The 22852-nt window shown below is 34.9% G+C and overlaps 1 protein-coding gene across 1 annotated transcript; it reads left to right on the top strand.

The window, feature by feature from the left end:
• Nucleotides 1–467: 467 nt before the first annotated feature.
• Nucleotides 468–2795, top strand: LOC145045289 (putative L-type lectin-domain containing receptor kinase S.5). Its single transcript, XM_078993625.1, has 3 exons — nt 468–882; nt 1070–1801; nt 1945–2795. Exons 1-3 carry the CDS (start codon nt 468–470, stop codon nt 2793–2795), a joined length of 1998 nt encoding a protein of 665 aa, XP_078849751.1.
• The last annotated feature ends 20057 nt before the right edge of the window (nt 2796–22852 follow it).

The following is a 22852-nucleotide window of genomic DNA, read 5'->3' as shown; positions in this document are numbered from 1 at the left end:
GATCAAACGTATAAATTTCACCAAAACATAAGGTCTCTAAGGATACACCCTTGGTAGATATACCAAATTTTGGAGAAACGTTGACAGGAATGCAAGACAATAATATATTCCTAGGCTTGAGCAACGCATCTCCCATATTCTTCTTGTTGGAAAATGTTAATAATTCGGTCTCCATCTTACCTTTTTTATAACAAATTCCATGAGATGCGTTTGTCAAGAACCTGGAACTTATCTCCAACAATCTGAAGAATCTCATTTTTGTCATGAAATAAACTGCAAAAAACAATGAAAAGTATTTGAATATATATGGTATATATATGCACTTGTCATTAACTAAAACAACACCAAAACTGATACAAAAAAAATAAATAGCTAAAGTACATATAAAAGACAATCTTACTATATATAGTACATACACTATCCAATCCTTTCCTTAGTTATTATTTATTATCCGGTGCTCTTGAATCATGCTCATGTTACTCCTTGTGCTCATTCTACTTGTTCTCCCGAACCCAGGATCTTGTGATATCAATTTCTCCTTCGCTTCTTTTGATTCAAATAGTTGTGATCCAGATGGTGATTTTATCTGTATGGGTTCAGTTAGTTCAATAAACGGGAGTTTGGTTATTACTCAACCGAAAGACAATCAACATGCGAATGTAAACAAATCATCAGCTAATTTAATCGGACGGGTTTTGTACAAAACTCCTGTCATTGCGTGGCCTGCAAGCTTCTCCACTACTTTCACCATCAAGATTGTTGTTGATCCTGATTCTCCTTTGTATGGTGACGGAATGGCTTTTGTCATTGCTCAAGACGACCAACCTTCGCCTTCACAAAGCTACGGATCTTATCTTGGGATCCTTGCTCCTTCGACAAAACGTGAGTGTGATTCTATCGTTTTTGTTATTGTGTCCTAAATTAGCTGAACAAAAGTCCACCCTTTCCCATTAAGTGTTATTTTAAATTGTGGTACATATTATTAGTGACGTATAGTATAACTCTTTTCTAATTTTTATCGAGTTATCAATCATTCGATTAGTGACAACCAAGAGAAACAATGTTTCAGGTGGCGCACTTCGCCAACTTGCGGTAGAGTTAGACACGTATCAAAACGAGTATGTTAGTGATCCAGATGGGAATCACATAGCTATTGACACTGTCAGCATACAGGACCCAGTTGTCGTAAAAAGTCTTGAAAAAACCGGAATTGATCTAAAGAGTGGAAGAGACATCACGGTTGAAATTAAATACGATGGTTGGGAGAAAATATTACAAATTCAAGTAGCATACACCGGAGAACCCTTTGTTGATTTTATTAACCAACGCATCATTATGAAAAGAACTGTTCCAAAGCAAGTGTATATCGGATTCACAGGGGCAACCGGTGGTGCACAAGAATCACATCGTGTCCTTAACTGGAATTTCACATCATCCGAACTACCTGAAAAATCACTAAAAACAGCTATGGGATTATGTAAAAGGGAGATCCTGTTGGTGATTGTTCTTCCTGTTCTATTTGGGCTTTTGATTTTGACAGCGGGTATGATTCCGTTTGCTGTCAGAGCTTTTAGGAAGAACAAAGAGAGGAAACAACGACACATGGAAATTGAAAATCTGTCACAAAATGCAGCAAATGCTCCCAATGTGTTCAAATATAGAACACTTTCAAAGGCAACAAAAAACTTCAGTAAAAGCAACTTATTAGGGATAGGTGGTTTTGGAAGCGTGTACAAAGGTCAGTTATCCGATCCTACTAAAACAATAGCCGTTAAGAAAGTTTCCGCGACATCAACTCAAGGTTTGTTTTGGCAACATAATATTATTTAACTTCATTACCATGTTGTCCTATTAGATTATACTTTAAAAAAACTAGGTAAATTAATTACTAAACATTACTTATGTAGTTTAATTGATTAAATAACCAAATACATGAATTATTAGGTGAGAAGGAGTATTTGGCCGAGATATGCACAATTGGGCGACTAAAGCATAAGAACTTGCTATCACTAGAAGGATGGTGTCACGATCATGGTGAACTCCTTCTTGTGTACACGTATATGCCCAATGGTAGCCTTGATAAGTACATTGGGAAAACATTCTTGGATTGGGAACAACGATACAAGATTTTGATGGGTCTTGCATCAGTACTAGTTTACCTTCATGAAGAATGTGGAAACCCTGTGGTTCATCGTGATGTAAAACCGAATAATGTGATGTTAGATTCCGAATTTAATGCTTATTTAGGGGATTTTGGGCTTGCTAGATTGGTTCGTAGCGACACATCGGTTATGACAATGGTTGCAGGGACAATTGGGTACCTTGCACCGGAGGTAACATACACCGGTAGGGCTACACCGGAGTCTGATGTCTATAGCTTTGGGATGGTTGTCATTGAAGTTGTGTGTGGGAAAAGATCACAATGGATGATGGATGAGAACAGTCTTGTTGATTATGTATGGGAATTGTATGAAAAGGGTGAGATTTTGAACTGTGTTGATCGGACACTTGCCGGAAAATTCAACTCCGATGAAGTGAGGAGGACTTTGATGGTCGGACTTGCTTGTTTGCATCCGGGGTCTAAGTTCCGGCCAACTATGAGGAAAGTTGTTCAAGTGTTTATGAACCCTGATGAGCCGTTAATGAACGTGCCACTTTCCAGGCCAATGGTTGTTAGCTTGTCTTTTAGTTCATCGACAACAAATTCTACCGGTGTTGCAGATAGTGGTGGATCAATGCAATCTTTTCCGGAAGAGATGACGATTACTAGAAATGCATCGTGTTCAGATGAATGAATTAAGTAAAACGTCATGTAAAGATTAACATTTGAATATTCATTATTAATGTGTAATTCTTTTAGATGTTACGAGTTTTTAAAATCATAATAATTTTATATATAAGACCAATATATATCATTAATCTAAAAAAGTAGTTTTGGCCCCTACCAAAATAATTGAGGGTTAGATATATAGTGTAATGAAAATGAACCCATAACAAAATAATTGAGGGTTTAAGTGCCATACAAATGTATATATTTGGAAGTCGGATTAACGAGGGAGTCCGGTGGATTTTGATGGCTATATGAGGAAAATTAAATTGGGCCCCTATTATTAGTATAAGTAAAAATTCGGTATTAAAATGATCAGTTGATAAACCTTTTAAAAACAATTAAGACAAATGAATAATAATAGATCTATTAGACATTTGAACTTTACATATGTTATAAGAAACTTATTTATATTTAAATTAAGTATAAGAGTTAATTAATATTAAAAAACATGTTTAATTTACATTTAAACTAGATGCATGTCACCTGTATCATTGTCGTGGGTTTGAAGGGTTAGGAGTTTAATGCAAAAAGTTTTTTTGATACATTGAATCGAAAGATAGTACATTGATGGAGGGAAAAAAATTTGCACGTTACAAATGAGTTTTATATGAATGTTGGTACTCAGTGTACAATTGAAAGAAAACTTTTTTTTTGGTTTGATGCGATATTTTAGAATTAAAATAGTTTTTTTTTTAAACTAAAATAAGTAGAACTTTGAATTTCAAACATTAGATATAAATTTGAGAGAAATATACATCAATAAAATGTATAAACCATCATATCATCTACAAAATAATAAATATTGGTTATAGAGTTATTGATTAATAAAGCTACAAGAGTGTCACTCTAGGAGCTACAGATACAAGGTTAAATTCGTAGAATCTACAAAATATAATATAAAATATATACTTTATTTGCTACATATTGCAAAAAATAAAAATAAGTATATGGTTGTTAAGGGTAAAAAACTGTAAGTATGTTGATGATGAGAGTGTTATTATAGCTAGGATTGGTTTGGGGCAGTTGTTGAGAAATGCACAACATAGTGAGAAGATATGTTTGTTGTTAAGAGACTAATAAATATTGTGAGAAAAGTAGTAATTTAATACCTCCTCCACACCACCATATTACTCTTTTAGTGCCCGTTTAAATATTCTTTCCTAACCGTCTCATCATCAAACTTGAACCATTGATCTAATAAGATTGATAGGGTTGGCCTGATGAATGCATAATGGTGTCAACCATAGACCCCAACACTATGAACCAATACATTGTAAACGGGAAAGACATGTAAGGAAAGAAGTAAAAACATACTAACAACACATACAAAGTAATGTGATTCCTGTGAAGGGTACAAAGGTTGAGAAGACTTCTATCTGAATCAAGATATATATACTTGCCACCCTCCCTATCAAGATCGAACTCTAACAGGAATTGATAACGAAATACAAAAAATAGTAATATACATTTGTACTTTAAGTCTACTCTACATTTTTCTCATTAAAGCATTATACTTTAAAAGTACAATGCTATAACTAGGTATGTTTTGAAATCAACCAAGAATTGCAACCTTGTGCTTTCAATGCTATGCTTTTATTAGATAAAAATAAAATACATTTATATAAATAGAAAAGAAAGTAAGAATAAAAAAATTACCGATAAAATTATAGTATTGTACATTTAAAATACAATGATTTAAAAATATATAATCACATCATATTTTACACTGGACGGATGGTGTTGTAGTGGATGGTGTTAACATTAGAGTACTAGAAGTTCTTTTTATGATCTATTCAATTATGAACGAAATTGTATATAAGAGTTGGTAGTTGGTTATATTATACTGAAATTTCTTGGTTGTAGTTGTTTCATTGTCTAAATCTCTACAAATATGTAGGCATTATATTAGACCGATGTAACACCCGTAGATCTGGACTAGTCAATTTAGAGACGTTAAGTGTTAAAAATGACTTTTTGATAGAAGATTATTTAGAATGAATAATCTTAACTAAGTTGTAGTATATGTTACAAGGATTCCGTACATATAAAGAACGCCGAAATCTGAGTTATAACGAAGAAGTTATGACATGTCGAAGTTTCGCGACAGAACCAGCACGACACAATACGACATAAATACTGAATTTACGTTAGAGCAATATTTGGCCTTAGCGATCTAAATGAAATTCGTAGAATACGTTAAACTGAAAGCGTGCATAAAAAGAACGTCTAAATCTAACTTCGTATGAGGAAGTTATGATTTTCTGAAGTTTCAGCATCAGTAGTATGCAGCCCGAAATCCGAATATTAGATCGAGCGGTTTTTAGCCAACAAAACCTAAACAAAAATCAAAGATCTCATTAATAGTAACGTAACGACTAAAAGACAGACGAAAACGGAATTCAGATGAATGAGTTATGAATTTTGAACGGAGTTTTCCTGTCCCGGCCTACTAAAAATAATATATTAATAATATATTAAAATTAAAGTCAAATTAGCCGACGAAGTCTAAATGAAAGTTGTAGATCTTGTTTTTACCTACGATTGGATATAAAGAATGTCGAAAACGGAGTTCGTATGCAAAAGCTATGAATATCTGAATTTCGGGGCACGAAACCCCAAAACTGTCAGAACTCACGAGGTGAACATATGTAGTTCACGAGGTGAGCCCAGCTAACGAGGTGAGCATTAGTGACTCACGAGGTGAATAGATGATGGACATCTTCTAGGGAAAGTGGCCATGACGAACGCAATGAGGTATCGAGCTCACGAGGTGAATATTAGAAACTCACGAGGTGAGCCAGTTCACGAGGTGAATATTAGAAACTCATGAGGTGAACCTAAAAAATTCCCCCTATAAATAGAAATCGAGGGTCAGCCGATTTTGGTTACTCCTACTCATCTCTCCCACTCCAGATACTCCCTCTAAGACCTATTTTAACCCCCCACCCCCCACCCCCTGAATCCCCGGTAACGAAGCAAGTCCTGAAGTTCCGAAGATCCCGAGAAGAAAAGAGTTTCCGAGCCGAAGCTCTGCCCGCGAGAGGCCCAGTGTGTGAAGATCTTCCAGATCTTCTGAAGAATAGTACTTTTACAAGTCGTAGTGATGTCCGATCATCTTCTGATCAAGTGAGTGTATAGTCCCTTTCATAACACAATTTTAATACAAGTATTATTTGAATGTATTAAGTATATGTTTTGTGTGAGTGTGTAGTTACTTTCTTCTACCACATAGATATGAAGTATTTGCTATGAAATATGTGCTATATTTTTATACATTGTTTGCTTATTTGAGATGAGTGTGGAATGGACGTTTTATATAGTTTTTAAATGAGTTAAAATGTATATGTATTTTATACCTACAAATATGTTGGGTAGAACATGGGTAGATGAGATAGTTGGTATGTGATAAAATGATGAGGTGTGAAAGATGATTAACAATGATATTGGTAGATGCACCAATTAGAGAATGTCACAATAGTAGCAGACGCACTTAAGAATAATATCGGTAGATGCATCAAGTAGTGAATGTTGTAATCGTGGCAGATGCTCTTATAGGATAATGTCGACAGATGCGCCAAATAGAGAATGTCAGAATACTAGCAGATACACTTATAGGATAATCCTAAAAGCTATTGTCTTAGTGCCAAATAAAGAACCCTGACAGCTATTGTCTTAGTGCCAAATAAAGAACCACCAAATAAAGAACCCTGGCAGCTATTGTCTTAGTACCAAATAAAGAACCCTGGAAGCTATTGTCTTAGTGCCAAATAAAGAATCCTGGCAACTATTGTCTTAGTGCGAAATAAAGTACCTTGGCAGCTATTGTCTTAGTGCCAAATAAAGAATCTCGGTAGCTATTATTTTAGTGCCAAATAAAGAACCCTGACAGCTATTGTCTTAGTACCTAATACGGAGTGAACGAATAGATGATTCTTAGGGTAGACCCTTAAGAGTAAGGAAGATAATGGGGTGGGTAATTGGGTTGATTGTTTGATTATTAAACATAATAGTTATATTATTGTGGGTTGAAAACCCTATATGCTCTCCAGGCTCCCAAGCCTGACCCACTCAGTTTTCTTTGCATTACAGGTAATGTCATAAGAGTATAAGTTGGTGGACTTGACGAGAGGTTTTGGATTATAGATCAGTTGTTATAAATAACTATTGTAAGGTCTATTTGATATTGTTTATGCCTTTGGTCTTTATCGGAACATGACATCCTGAGATTTTGTTATATAATGAAAATACATTTCTTTAAAGAAATGCTTTGATAAATTCTTGTCATATTTTGTTTTGGGAACAAATTCCGCAACCGTTTTCTTTAAACAAATACTCCGATTTATAAAAGAAAGCATAAACAAACTAGTCTTTTCTGGCCGTGAAAATGGAGATGCCACAGTTGGTATCAGAGCATTAGTTTAAGCGAACTAGGAATTTGTAGGATTTCTAGACATAAACTTAGAATGCTAAGCAATGATTGTGAGATGAGTGTCTACCATATTTTAGGCACGAGTACTAGCTTATTTAGGAAAATACCTAACATTCTTTTATGTGTGATGTGCACAGAAGTACCCACTAATTTTAATATTTATAACCTAACAAACTTAGACTAACTATGCACTTATAGGCAGTGTACCTAGTCAGATTACAGTATCGCTTAGGTAAGTCGGGTGTCGATCACAAGGAACGGTGTTATCAATTACTTTATTTACTACTAAATTAATCTAATTATTAACAAGGTAAAAGGGTTTTTATCTAATTTTGCAAGTTTAGATGAACTTAATTCTTTAACAAAAACTTAATCAATAAACAAAACACTTCTGTTAGTTCGAATCCACTTTCACTCAATGGTTATACATTAGCTATAACTATTACTCTTGGTGACCAATTAAGAAAGTATTTGTAATTTAGTTCTAAATTTACTACTTAATAATCAATTCATGTAATTCTATTTATGTTCATACAATAGTTAACACATAATCAATTAATAAATTAAATTGGAGCCATGAAGATTGATTAGTAAAAACACAATTAGAGTCATAATATGAGTTCTCTAACACAACTTAGTTTAATTATTCAATTACTAATCTAAGATTGATTTGATCTTAGCTCCAACAACTAGTGTTCACTATATTATTAGGTATTCAAGTTCATACAGAATTGTGTTCACTAACTACACGGGACAAGAATTCAAAGCAATCAAATAACTAATACAACCATGCTAGGTAAAATCAATCAACACAAGCATATCACCAACAATTAACGTTAAATCTAATGCATTAAAACCATGAGTTCCAGCTTCATCTAGCTAACAGAAGCAGCTAGATTTAGCTGGACATATTAACAGCTAAACAAACGAACACTATAATCCAAAACATGTTAAAGTGTACCAAACTATGAATCAATTTATGTACTTCTACTTCCTTGGTATTGAAAACAACTTCCAGATCTTCTTCTCCTATGGATTTTGTCTCCAGGAACCCTTCTCAGCCACCAAAAATCTCCTCAACTCGTAGGGTTCAAGGATATATATAGTTTTTAATTTCTCTTAACTCACCACGTGAATTCTCAAAATTCACCTCGTGAGCCCATAGTATACGTATTCAACACGGATTCCTGATCCACGATGTTTATCTCCAAAAGCCATACTCACCTCGTGAGTTTTATAATATTCACCTCATGAACATGCTTTTTCTTGATTTTCTTGTCCTTCAAGTCTTCAACCTCCAAAATTCCATTCTTTAACGCTTTTAGTCCCTTTTCTTCAAAATGTCTTCTTTTTGGATGCAAAATATAATTTAACCTTATAAGTACCATTATTATGTGAAAATAACCAAAAAATATATATAAATGTATTTAAATATTGCCTAAAAATATGTATAAATATGGCAATATCAATGTGCAAATGGTTTGTGATATGTGTTATCTGATTGGATCTATGGTTTGTTGCCGAACGGATCAGGAAATCTTATGTGTTTAGGATTCTAAGCATACGAGTATGGTATTAGAACTAGCATGTAAACGTTTTGGAGTGATAAGGAGATTTATACGTCTATTGTAAATAAAGCTTTCTTATCTTAAATTCTCACCCTGTACACCGAACGTCTGCTTGGATGTACAAAGTGTTATGGTGAAGACTCGTAGTGAATTGAGTAAACGGAGGAAATGAAAGGCTTATGATAGTGTATGACACCTATCGGAAGATATCGTAAGAGTGATATCTTGCCTTTAGAATATGGCTGATAAAATAACGGAACGTTTAGAGGAGTACGGTACGTTTGGGGTACACCTTCGATTGGCGGGATGATAGAACGATTGGTGTAATTCTTGAAGTTATCCCATCGTCTGGAATGTCCATCACCAACCGAGTTTAAGTAGAATTGATGAGTGAAGATGCGCATGGAAGAAGTCCTAGTAGAGTCTAGGAAAATTTGTATGATTAATTGGACACATTAGTATGTGTTAAATTGTATTGTGATTTTAGGACTTGGGGACTGTAAGACAATACTTGGGATGAGTATGAGTAGGTGTGAATAGTAGTAGAGATCTATACTACTGGAAGCACATGACTCACGCTTGGATCGGGGAAAGTCACAAGGTTACCAAGATGCTTGTAATTGAGTTCATTTTCATTCAAGTATGTCGTTACCATTGTTTCGGTAATGACTAAAAAAAGATGACTGATATTCTGACACTAGCGGTCATTTCAAATTGAGTCTGACTACAATGAGTTTGTTACGTGGTTCATAGAACCAAGTTCGAGGTAGCATCTGACTCAAGTCAGAAGATTGAAATCAACGCGATCGATAGCATCGCGCTCGTTGTTAAGGAAACTTGTAGCTAGAAATGCTACATGTAAAAATGTGATTATATCACATTAGAATATGAAGGAAGGTATATTCCATTCTGGAATTTGAATCTAAGAGACTTGAGTCTAAGCGTTGCATCATACGATAAGAGGTCGTTAGGACGCGACCCATCGATTTGTTATAATAGATAAAGGAAAGTACTTATTCTAAGAAGAAGAAGGAGTCCTCAGTAAGGATTTATTTTGTAACTCGAAGGTTACGATTGACAGTCCAACATAGTACGAAGAGTAGATGCAGGATTGAGCACTACCTTCTATCGAGAAGTCCAAGAGTTAGATACTCTTTTGAGGTAACTTAGAACTTACAGTTATTACTTAGGATGAAGAGATAACGTAGGGAATCATTATACAAGTCCTATTTCGTTGATGATTCCGGGATGTAATCATCCCAAGGGGGAGATAATTGTAACACCCGTAGATCCGGGCTAGTCAATTTAGAGACATTAAGCGTTAAAAATGACTTTTTGATGGAATATTATTTAGAATGAATAATCTTAACTAAGTTGTAGTATATGTTACAAGGATTCCGTACATGTAAAGAACGCCAAAATCCGAGTTATAACGAAGAACTTATGACATGTCGAAGTTTTGCGACAGATGCGGCACGACATAGCGCGACATAAATAGTGAATTTACGTTAGAGCATTATTTGGCCTTAGCGGTCTAAATGAAATTCATAGAATACGTTAAACCAAGAGCATTCATAAAAAGAGCGTCTAAATCTGACTTCGTATGAGGAAGTTATGATTTTTCGAAGTTTCAGCATCAGTAGTATGCAGCCCAGAATACGAAAATTAGATCGAGCAGTTTTTAGCCAACAAAACCTAAACGAGAATCGAAGATCTTGTTAATAGTAGCGTAACGACTAAAAGACAGATGAAAACAGAATTCAGATGAAGGAGTTATGAATTTTGAATGGAGTTTTCCTATCCCGACCTACTAAAAATAATATATTAAAATTAATGTCAAATTAGCTGATGAAGTCTAAATGAAAGTTGTAGATCTTTTTTTTTTACCTACGATTGGATATAAATAACATCGAAAATGAAGTTCGTATGCGAAAGTTATGAATTTCTGAAGTTCGGGGCGCGAAACCCCAAAATTGTCAGAGCTCACGAGGTGAACATATGTAGTTCACGAGGTGAGCATTAGTGACTCACGAGGTGAACAGATGATGGATGTCTTCTAGGGAAAGTGACCATGACGAATGCAACGAAATATCGAGCTCATGAGGTGAATATTAGAAACTCAGGAGGTGAGCCAGTTCACGAGGTGAATATTAGAAACTTACGAGGTGAACCTAGAAAATACACCCTATAAATAGAAATCGAGGGTCAGCTGATTTTGGTTGCTCCTTCTCATCTCTCCCACTCCCGATACTCTCTTTAAGCCCTATTTTAACCCACCGAATCCCCGATATCATCCCGAGACACGAAGCAAGTCCTGAAGTTCCGAAGATCCCGAGAAGAAAAGAGTTTCCGAGCCGAAGCTCTGCTCGCGAGAGGCCCAGTGTGTGAAGATCTTCCAGATATACCAAAGAATACCACTTTTACAAGCCGTAGTGCTATCCGATCATCTTCTGATCAAGTGAGTGTATAGTCCCTTTCATAACACGATTTTAATACAAGTATTATTTGAATGTATTAGGTATATGTTTTGTGTGAATGTGTAGTTACTTTCTTCTAGCACATAGATATGAAGTATTTTCTATGAAATACATGCTATGTATTTATACATTGTTTGCTTATTTGAGATGAGTGTGGGATGGACATTTTATATAGTTTTTAAATGAGTTAAACTATATATGTATTTTATATCTACAAATATGTTGGGTAGAACATGGGTAGATGAGATAGTTGGTATGTGATAAAATGAGGAGGTATGAAAGATGATTAAGAATGATATTGACAGATGCACCAATTAAAGAATGTCATAATACTAGCAGATGCGCTTAAGAATAATATCGTTAGATGCATCAAGTAGTGAATGTCGTAATCTTGGCAGATGCTCTTATAGGATAATGTCGGCAGATGCGCCAAATAGAAAATGTCATAATACTAGCAGATGCGCTAATAGGCTAATCCTAGTAGCTATTGTCTTAGTGCAAAATAAAGAACACTGGCAGCTATTGTCTTAGTGCCAAATAAAGAACCCTGATAGCTATTGACTTAGTGCTAAATAAAGAACCCTGAGAGCTATTATCTTAGTGGTAAATAAAGAATCCTGACAGCTATTGTCTTAGTGCCATATAAAGAACCCTGGCAGCTATTGTCTTAGTACCAAATAAAGAATCCTCGCAGTTATTGTTTTAGTGCCAAATAAAGAACCCTGACAGGTATTGTCTTAGTACCTAATACATAGTGAACGAATAGATGATTCTTAGGGTAGACCCTTAAGAGTAAGGAAGATAATGTTGGGTTTTGAGCAATCTAACACTCCTAAGTGTACATGCAACCCTAAATACCTTGGATCTATGTTTTCTCTATTATACATGCAAATATCAACTTTCTAAGGTATTGTACTATTCTAGCATACAAAACTTTGAATAACACAAGTTAGAATAACATACCTTTTGTTGGTGCTTGTCTTCATGAAGCTTGAGTGCCTAGTGCCCCAAGTGTGACACCTCAAATGGTTCACACAACACCATAAGCACTTGGAATAACTTAGAGAGAATTTAGAACACTTCATGAAATCATTTTGCCTTGCCCTTACACATTGTGTCGATTTCTTGAGCCACGGGTTTCTTTTTTATGGTGGCTATTAGGGTTACACCATGTAACTCATGACTTTACCCATTCCTTATGCTCCATGGATTTTAACCTCCATGGAGTATCCATGGGTCACCCCATGGACTTAGTCCAACATAAGGAATCTTGGATCACAAGCCCACATATATAAGTATGAATGATTTACACAATCAACCCATATATTTAATTAGTCTCCTTTTGATCACTTAATTAATTCCAAATTAATTCTTGATCAATACTAATTAAATAACCTTATTACTATATTAGAACTTATAATATATTAATTAACCTTAAGTGTTATTTCTCTCATTTTAGTCTATCCAAGTGCATGATGCCATGCAACCCAAATGGACCATGCCGGGTCGGGTCAAGTCTTACCAATTATAGCTATGGACTTAGATATTAATCCAACAGTCCCCCACTTGGATAAGTCTAAAACTATTATTGTAAGTATGACTTCAAAACCCGACTAGCAATCGTAGCTCTCAAAAGCTTCTGTCGAACTCTGACCTTGTAGATGAACTTTGACCTTTGTCAATGACTTGTCCATTAGATAAGGGATCATATATTCCTCCATTCTAGATATCATATGGACTGAGACATGGATTATAATCATTCTCTCCGTCCATTTGTTGTTTCCTGATTTCTGATTTATGATGACTGACTAATTGAACAAATCAAATCAGTCCTGGTCCGGCCGAGCACTTCTATTTGTCATCATCAAATCATCGAGGGGCCCACAGATATCGCTTTTATCCCGAAGGTAAAAGGAATGGATAAACTTCGACTCATATGCTTGTACTAACTATTTGTTGAATCATACATAAAGGCACGTTTTATAACATCAAGTTACCGATGCGTTTACGTGCAATCAATGTATAACCAACTCATAGTCAACAACTCATATCTCTAGGTTTGAAGAATATAAGATATTATCGTCTCATGATTCACTCGTGATAAAATCCATGAAGTGAATCCAAATGAGCGTGGGTTGAATCCAATACTCAGCCCTTATGAGTACTCATGAATGTTGTAGCAACTATTGCATTGTCTAAAGCACTTTAGACAAATCATACAAGCCAAATTCACGATAGTCTTGATTCATATCTACTTCCAACATATGACCGACTGTGGATGGTTTGAATAACTTGGTCATTCAGGAGAATGACCTAGCTATTCTGGAAACATGCGAAGTGAAACACAAAATAATACTAGTCCTATATGGCCTCAACACTTTGAGCGTAATAAAACACCTTTTATCTAAGCACCATATTGATCACTCATTATTCATGTTTCGATTAATCAACTTAATACTTGAATTGAAACAGTAGTGATGCCATGCTCCAAGCATGCATACTATGTTTCTCTAAACAATAGCTATGCCATACTCCAAGTATGCACACTACGCTTTCATATGGTCATCTCTTTGTGAAATGTATATCAATTGAACATGACTTCAATGATTCTCATTTCACAATCCCAATCCTTATTGTAAATGTGAGAATACCAAGTTCTTGTCATTTACCGTAATCTATGCAATGATATTCACACAAGTCACAAAGACTTGGCAACAAACATTACAAAGTCTTCCAATGGAAAGCAATTCCATAGAGATGAAGTCTCAAATTCAAAGTACATTCCTTTGAACATCCTTCTTTGCATTTACACAAATTCAAAGAATAACTTCCACCTATGGAAACAATTCCATATTCCCATCTTGACCATCACTTTTGAACAAGAGTTGCCTCTTTCCAAAATATGTCAATAAGATCCTTACTCTATACTTCCAATTGTCCATGAGTAACCAAACTTTGGAAAACCACAAATTGTTCTCGATAATTGCTTAATCATCTTAGTCATATCCAGTCTTAATCCATTTTCCCTTCTTAACTCCCTGAGCATTAGGAAAATTTAGAATGGATGAATATTGTAACACATGCAATCGATCCTATATCCGAAGCATATGGGATACGATTCATGCTATAATATTTTTATTTGCCATGTTCTCATAATTCGAACTATGAAGAGGGATGCCGTAATCATAATCGAATTTTGAGAAAGCAACATATATAGAAATTCCTTATGTTGAACCATTCCAACATAGCATTTATATATGTTCTTGACTAAAGTTGATTAAAATCCCAATCTATGCTTGTAGAATTAGAATGAAGTATAAATTTCTCTCCCTTAATTATAGTAAAACAACTTTTTCAAAGCGAGTTGAAACTTTTGTTTTCTATAATTAACATTGCTAACTTGCAACATAATCATCATGCTCCCACTAGCATAATGATTATTATCTAACTAGCATAACACTTTATGCTCCCACTAGCTTTGACATGTACCTAGAAATCAGTCAGATTTCTGATACTAGATTGCCTTGATAAGACTTTATCCAATCATACACCAGGAGTCTAAACCTTTCCTTAGATAGCTCACATGTGAGTCTAAACCTTTGCCATTCTCATTAGTTAGTGTGTCGGTTAACCACGCACACTCCACTAACGACATGAGAATGCAAACTTTACACTTGCTATCCACTTAAATCTACTTAGTGAAAGAGTTTCCTCACTATCATTTTCATGAATCGGAGAGAAACCTTATGACACTTAGATTTAATGGTGTATGTGTTCTTATCCATGTGAATTGTCAAAACCATAGTCACAAGACAAGGATAATGACAAATCCAAACTCATATGGACTGAACTCAATCTAATTTCTTGCCACCTGGCAGCTCAAGGGCCTGCCATTGCTTCCAAGTTGTTATGCAACTAGATGAGAACTCTTAGAACTCCAATGCAAAAGCAACTTTAACTGGAATGGGCACAGAATATGTCAACACGATAGGTTACAAACCTCAAGTTGTGGTCTAGTGATTAAAAAAACTCTTGATTAGTTCTTGAATCTATCTTAAGACCCTTTTAAGGCTCCCACTGACCTCTTGACATATAAGATTCTCTTTGTCAAGATCCATTCCTTGAAAAAAATGAATATTCAAGAGTTAGTGTAGATTTTTATCAAGTTAAACACTTCTCACAATTGGTCTTAGTTGGTCTTTGTTATATCCAAAACATCACAACTTACCAATTTCAAATGTACAAGAGTAAGAACACATTTTACTCTACATTTAACAAGTTTTATAAACCTTCCTTAAGATTATGTCACTCAAGGCTTAATCTTGGAGTATGACTCTAAGATTTAATTTTGGAACGAAGTATAATTTATCTTTTGATCTAACCATTTGAACAATTCACGATTCCTCTCCTTAGTCAAACAAAATGAACTAAGGTGTCCTTAGAGGATCAATTGTGACATGGTTTCATAATCACTAAGATAATCATAACACAAAATACACAAGTACTCTCCCATCTCTTCAAATTGGAGAAACTTTTGTCTTTCTGCCTTATTTGATTCTTCTTTTTCATTATGCCATACATTGAAACTTTTCCAATGTTTCAGAATTACACTTAAACTTGTAAGCATAATCATATTTACTAAACTTTAGTAAATCTTATCAACCTTTGTGGTGGACCTGACCAGCACACAACCAAGTGTACCTAATCCTTTAGTCCTTCACTTGACTCACATGAGAATGTGAACAAGGAAATAGTCTTAATTTACCAAAGATGAAAATTCTCATTCATCACACAATACAACTTGCATGATTCCAAGTTTCTATCCAATTGAAACTTGGGTGATGAGAATCTTTCCTTATTTAGTAAACTATGACACTACCACAAATGAAAGAATCAAATCCATTTCATATATTGCTTATCAATGGAAACATACAATCAACAATTTTTCACAAATGCCATTGTAAGGATACTTAAAATAAATAAAATCAAAACCATATTTCTTTTATTTTATAACTTTGCGGAAAAATTAATCCTTACAATCCATATGGAAAACTTGTTGTTATCTATTCCTAAGCAATATATCATAACTCTTAAGTAATAGCTCAAAATTCTGATCACCGAACCATGCGATCGAAATCCATCTTCGCGATCAGAATCAGCATATACTTCCTTTAAGTTTCTTCACTTTTTCTTTGATTCTTAAAACATCAACATGTGACCTCGTCACATTATGAAATAAGAATCTCAGAATAGAAACTTAATAGAGTTAGACAATGGACTTTACCTGAAGTAGAGTCAAACCTATTGACTTTACCATCCTTAAGATGTTTCAGGTAAATTTAGTAGCTTCGCAACCAAAATCTTTCCTTTGGCAACAGAATCATATGGACTCTTTGGAAACGGTACATGGAACTATCACAGACTTAACCTTTCTCTTTACCATTTGGTCAACCGAGTTGACTATGGCCGATCCCTTTCCATTGGGAAGAGAAAGTTTTTCCTGGACCTCCAATGTCACCATTTTCAATGTCCAAATAGGTTTGGAAAGTAGATCTTCCAATCCAATTTGCTTTACTAATGCTCCAAATCATTGCTGATTTAGCATCATCGAGCAAATAGGTAAGATCATTAAGGGTCTTGTCGCGACCAGTCATCAGGGAGTGACTGAAGAACCAAGTCAGCAGCCAGCTACCTCGAGACTTCGACACCCGACTCTCCCGACTTGTCAATATGTGGCTTAATCCCCAAGATCTCAGCACATATAAACTTTGCTTGCCAATAGGGATTGAGTGACTTAGAACTTATCAAGTCTTAAAACTTGTGGGATAGGGAGATTTATTGGAGGAGGTGGATTAAGTGAAGTATGATTTATGGTCCCACAAATGCCCAACAAAGGGATTGATCTTTCACCTTCATTGCCATTTGGGATATCATCTTCATTAGGAAGCTTGTTCCTAAAGATTTGGGAAGACCATAGCTGTCTAAACTAGACATCTATAATGGGAGAAATTCAAGTTAGTTGATTTAAAGTCCTTAATACAACACCCACTATGAAGTATTAAGGCTAGGACCCAATAACCTATTTATAACTGGAAGAGGGATGTTGTAATCCAAGTTATAAAATAGTTAAAGGTAGGCAAATGACGATTTACCAATTTCCACCATGAAAACGAAATATTTTATTATTATGTTTTATTGGTTTTGAAACTCCTAGATCTTTTGAGATACATTGAACTTTTCAATGGAATGTTTGAATCTCGATTGTGCCCTTTCAAATTTGTGACTGGGATGCCGAGTATCACAAACAAGGTGTGAATAACCATACAAATTGACTTTGTACCCTTAACAGTATTACCTAATCGATGTGCCGGTTAACCACACACACTCTACCGATCTATAATAAAGTCAAGTTACCCTTTGCCACTCTTACTAGTCCATATTAGTGTGTCGATTAACCACACACGCTCCACTAACGACTTGGTAAGGTACAAAGTGTAATTTTATGGGCTAGCACCTTTTCACATTTTCCTAAGTAACTAAGATTGGAAATTTATAAGTGTTTAGTTACTTAGTATTTTTCATTATACTTTTAATGAATATTTAAAGTCGTATCCTACCCGTTCGGCTAACGACCCTCCACCAGTCAAGGAAGCGGTGGGTGAGAGTGGACATCCATTAAACTGCCATTTTATAGGCAGTAACCTTATACCCCCTTATAGACCGGCTTCGTGAATGAGGCCTACTAACAGTAAGATTGACTTCCTCTTATACATATCTATATAATTAAAATTATAATAATAGTATAAGGGTTGAATTTTAAACTTTTTAAAAAATTCAATGTTCAATTTGGAATTAAAGTATACATGAGGGGTAACTTTTCAAATTTCAAAACTTGAGGGTAAGTTTTGAAACTATTTCAAGACTCTTTAAATCATAACTTATGAGTTTAATGGTTCATTAAAATGAAGACTCTTCATTTTAATGTAACCCCTTATTCTTTAAAAACACTTTAAAGAAGTGTCTCTTCAACATCCATAACTTTAGGACAAGTTATGGAGTCATTAAACTATTTAATGGAAAAAAACTCTTACATTTTATGTAACCTACAAAACTTTTATGAGTTTTTAATATTCATAAATATGACTTTTCACATAACTTGAAGACAAGTTACAAAAACATATTTTATGAACTTCTTTTAGACTAATATGGATTGAAAACAACTAAAACATAATTTTTCATTGTCAATCTAAACTAACTCATAAATCAAGGAAACATAAAATTCTTGAAAATTCATAACTTGAGGACAAGTTATGAACTCCATACAATTTTCAACAAGATCATGAATTATATCAACAAACAATTTGCACACAATTCCTACGATCTAGCAAAACTCATAAGCATGATTATTCATAATCAACAATTTTCAAGAATAACATGAACACATATAAACTTGAAACTTCTATTATGGCATTGAAATTGGTTTAACATAATCATTACCACATTCAAAACATGTTTTATTAGCCCAAAACAGTCAAAGGTAATGATTCTAGACCAATTCCAGCACCAAAAGTCGAAAATATGTTGTCTGGGGTTCCAACTCGTCGAGTGCATGAACAAACTCAGCGAGTTGGATGCATTTTTCCTTGGACTCGGCGAGTCTGCTGGGCAGACAGCACCAAAAGTCGATTTTTAAGCAGTTCAAGAAAGTACAACAAGAAAACAAGCCTTGGCTCTGATACCACTGTTGGGTTTTGAGCAATCTAACACTCCTAAGTGTACATGCAACCCTAAATACCTTGGATCTATGTTTTCTCTATTATACATGCAAATATCAACTTTCCAAGGTATTGTACTATTCTAGCATACAAAACTTTGAATAACACAAGTTAGAATAACATACCTTTTCTTGGTGCTTGTCTTCATGAAGCTGGAGTGCCTAGTGCCCCAAGTGTGACACCTCAAATGGTTCACACAGCACCATAAGCACTTGGAATAACTTAGAGAGAATTTAGAACACTTCATGAAATCGTTTTGCCTTGCCCTTACACATTGTGTCGATTTCTTGAGCCATGGGTTTCTTTTATATGGTGGCTATTAGGGTTACACCATGTAACTCATGACTTTACCCATTCCTTATGCTACATAAATTTTAACCTCCATGGAGTATCCATGGGTCACCCCATGGACTTAGTCCAACATAAGGAATCTTGGATCACAAGCCCACATATATAAGTATGAATGATTTACACAATCAACCCATATATTTAATTAGTCTCCTTTTGATCACTTAATTAATTCCAAATTAATTCTTGATCAATAATAATTAAATAACCTTATTAATATATTTGAACTTATAATATATTAATAAACCTTAAGTGTTATTTCTCTCATTTTAGTCTATCCAAGTGCATGATGCCATGCAACCCAAATGGACCATGCCGGGTCGGGTCAAGTCTTACCAATTATAGTTATGGACTTAGACATTAATCCAACAGATAATTGGGGTGGGTAATTGGGTTGAATGTTTGATGATTAAACATAATAATTATATTAGTTTGGGTTGAAAACCCTATATGCTCACCAGGCTCCCAAGCCTGACCCACTCAGTTTTCTTTGCATTACAGGTAATCGCACAAGAGTATAAGTTTGGTGGACTTGACGAGAGGTTTTGGATTATAGATCAGTAGTTATAAATAATTGTTTTAAGGTCTATTTTATATTGTTTATGCTTTTGGTCTGTATTTGGAACATGACATCCCGATATTTTGTTATATAATGAAAATACATTTCTTTAAAGAAATGCTTTGATAAATTCTTATCATATTTTGTTTTGGGAAGAAATTCCGCAACCGTTTTCTTTAAACGAATACTCTGATTTATAAAACAAAGCATAAACAAATCTATTTTTTCTGGTCGTGAAAATGGAGATGTCACAACTGATATGGATGTCATTTGGACATTCACTACAATTTTTGACCGGCCAAACAAAGTGATGAGAACAAAGTTTTATTTATTTATTTATTTATTTATTTATTTTTTTGCAAAAGACGAAAATGACTTTATCATAAAAAAATCTCCCTACAAAGCTAACCTTAGCAAACTAGAGCAAACGCAAGCTGACCTTGCAGTCTTCATCTTTCTCCAATAATAGTGTCATAGTATTTCAGACATTAACAGATGAAGATCATGTGAAACAAAACAAACGAGCAAGGAGTTAAAAGACAATAATAATAATAATAATAATAATAATAATAATAATAATAATAATTAATCGTCGATTTGAACAAATCAAATATGCGACTTGATGAAGGAAAAAATTAGACAACCAAATTAATGAAAATCATGATGAGTCGACCAAATAAATCGTAACCTCCCATAGTAATGATTATAACGATCCAAAGAATAAACCACAATTAACTAGAAAAGGCAAATTGTGGGAAATACCAATATCGACAATGTAGTTTTTCATATCACCCATAATAGCAACATACTTGTACTACGTTCGATAGGTGTCACACCCCCAAACCAGAATGATGGAAACATTCGGGGTGAATGACGTCACGTAGTACCATAACAATTGAATATCGTAAAGAAAGTAACACAACCATCGTATATATAATAAAAACGTACATTGTTGCATTATACATGTTTCCAAAAGAATATTACAATAAGATGGTTTAAAATGTTTGATAATAAATGCCATAGCGTTCCCTCTTCAAAAGCTGGTAGTTACCTGTATTACCGATTCCCTGAGAAATACAAGTGGTTTCGTAAAAGTGTCAACAATAAAGTTGGTGAGTTCATAACTGTTTTTGTATTAGACAAATATGTCATTTTGGAAGAAACTAGATGAACGTAGTTTCCAGAAAATCCAATATTTTCCACATATGGTTTGAAAAGTTCCCAAAGTTGGAGGGCGTTAGTATCTTTTGTACGTAAATGATAAAGATGAATTTTGTGCTCAAAATAAAGTAAATATTGAATGCATTTATGAGTCTCATGAATCAAGATTGCTTTTATACTTTTGTGTGAGTCTTATAACCATACTATTGACACAGACTGCTTGTAACAACATTCTTCAGGTGTTGTAGTGTTATGACCTTTGTCACCCAGACCTGCCAGTCTAATTGTAGCTAACAGTTTAGGTGCAGGGTTGTCAATCCCATATAGATCCATACACAAGTATCACGCTCTCCCTCCAAGATATTATGGTTTATAATACAGGACTTGAAATGCATACTAGAAAGTACGTTGAAGTTGAATATCTCACATCATTTAGTATAAACAGATTCACGATAAGAAAGTCTTTGTTTTACTTTAGGTGAAAGTATTTCGTTTTTCAATATGTATACGTAAGAATGTATGAATAACTCGCAAAATATACCCATTATAGTTTTTCAGAAAGTATGTTCCATTTGGTGAAAATAACTTAGTAAAATACTAAACTTTATACGTAAAGCAGGATAGATGTTGTATTTATAACGATACGTTTTCTTGTATTGTAATTGTATTCCCCCCTCCCCCCCCCCTAAAACATGAAAAGACTTGAAAAGTAGGGGTATGAACTCACTTGTTTGGTTTGGAGAGAGTGGGACTAGAGTCGAGCAGAACTTCAACCGCGGAAAGTTGCGTCTTCGAACTTCTCGGAGATCTCGGTAGCGTAGAACCTTCGTCGGGGGCTCGGGTGTGGAACCGGGGTTGTCGGGATGGCCTCTGGTGCTTACAAGTGTGTGAGAGTGAGTGGGAGTTTGAGAAAAAGTGTCCAAAATCCGGAGCTCATGCTTTCTATTTATAGGGCTAAAGGCGTGAGTACGCCGGCCGTACCACCGGAGTACATTGGGCGTACACGTTACGCTGGGCGTACTTCGATTACGCTGGGTGTAACTTTGCGTCATGGCTTACGACTCGGGTCTAGCTAGGCGTAGAGCTTGCAGCCGATGGGACTCGACCCTGCACCTTAGTACACTGGGCGTACTCTTGAAGTACGCTGGGCGTAATCCCGACTTCAATCTTCTAAATTCCGTAACTTTTACGTTCTTTATATCCACGCGTAGGTGATACTATGCTCTACAACTTTAATTTAGACTCCGTCGGCTAGTTTTGACTTTGTTTTTTAATACTATGTTTTAATAGGTCGGGACTGCTAAAGTCCATTAAAAATTCATAGTTTCTTTATACGGCGTCTGTTTTCGTTTGTCTTTTTATCATGTTACTCCTGATGTGGAGACCTTCAACTCTCGTTTAGGTTGCGTTAGCTAAATATCGTTCGATCTTTAATTCGAGTTTTTAGCTCTCTACTACTGTTACGAAACTTTGAAAATTCGTAACTTCTTCATACGAGGTCAAATTTTGGCGATCTTTTTATGCACGTTCACCGTTTAACATAATCTACGACTTTTGTTTAGATACTTAAGGCTAAAATGCATTTTATTGAAATTTCTCATTTTTATGTTTAATAATGCCTTACCGGGTGTGTCGTGAATATTTGAGTAGTCGAAATCTTTTCATTATAACTCGGTTTTGAATGTTCTTTATGTTTTTGGAAACC

Source organism: Lactuca saligna, chromosome 5, assembly GCF_052625555.1.
Source record: "Lactuca saligna cultivar CGN05327 chromosome 5, ASM5262555v1, whole genome shotgun sequence".
NCBI classification, from domain to species: Eukaryota; Viridiplantae; Streptophyta; class Magnoliopsida; order Asterales; family Asteraceae; genus Lactuca; species Lactuca saligna.
This window is presented reverse-complemented; position numbering and strand designations above follow the sequence as displayed.

Bases quoted from the DNA above. Each gene is read 5' to 3' on its own strand.
- LOC145045289 (XM_078993625.1), top strand. From the start codon at position 468: ATGCTCATGTTACTCCTTGTGCTCATTCTACTTGTTCTCCCGAACCCA. The intron at 883-1,069 runs GTGAGTGTGATT...ACAATGTTTCAG, and splicing joins CCTTGCTCCTTCGACAAAAC to GTGGCGCACTTCGCCAACTT. The intron at 1,802-1,944 runs GTTTGTTTTGGC...ATGAATTATTAG, and splicing joins TTCCGCGACATCAACTCAAG to GTGAGAAGGAGTATTTGGCC.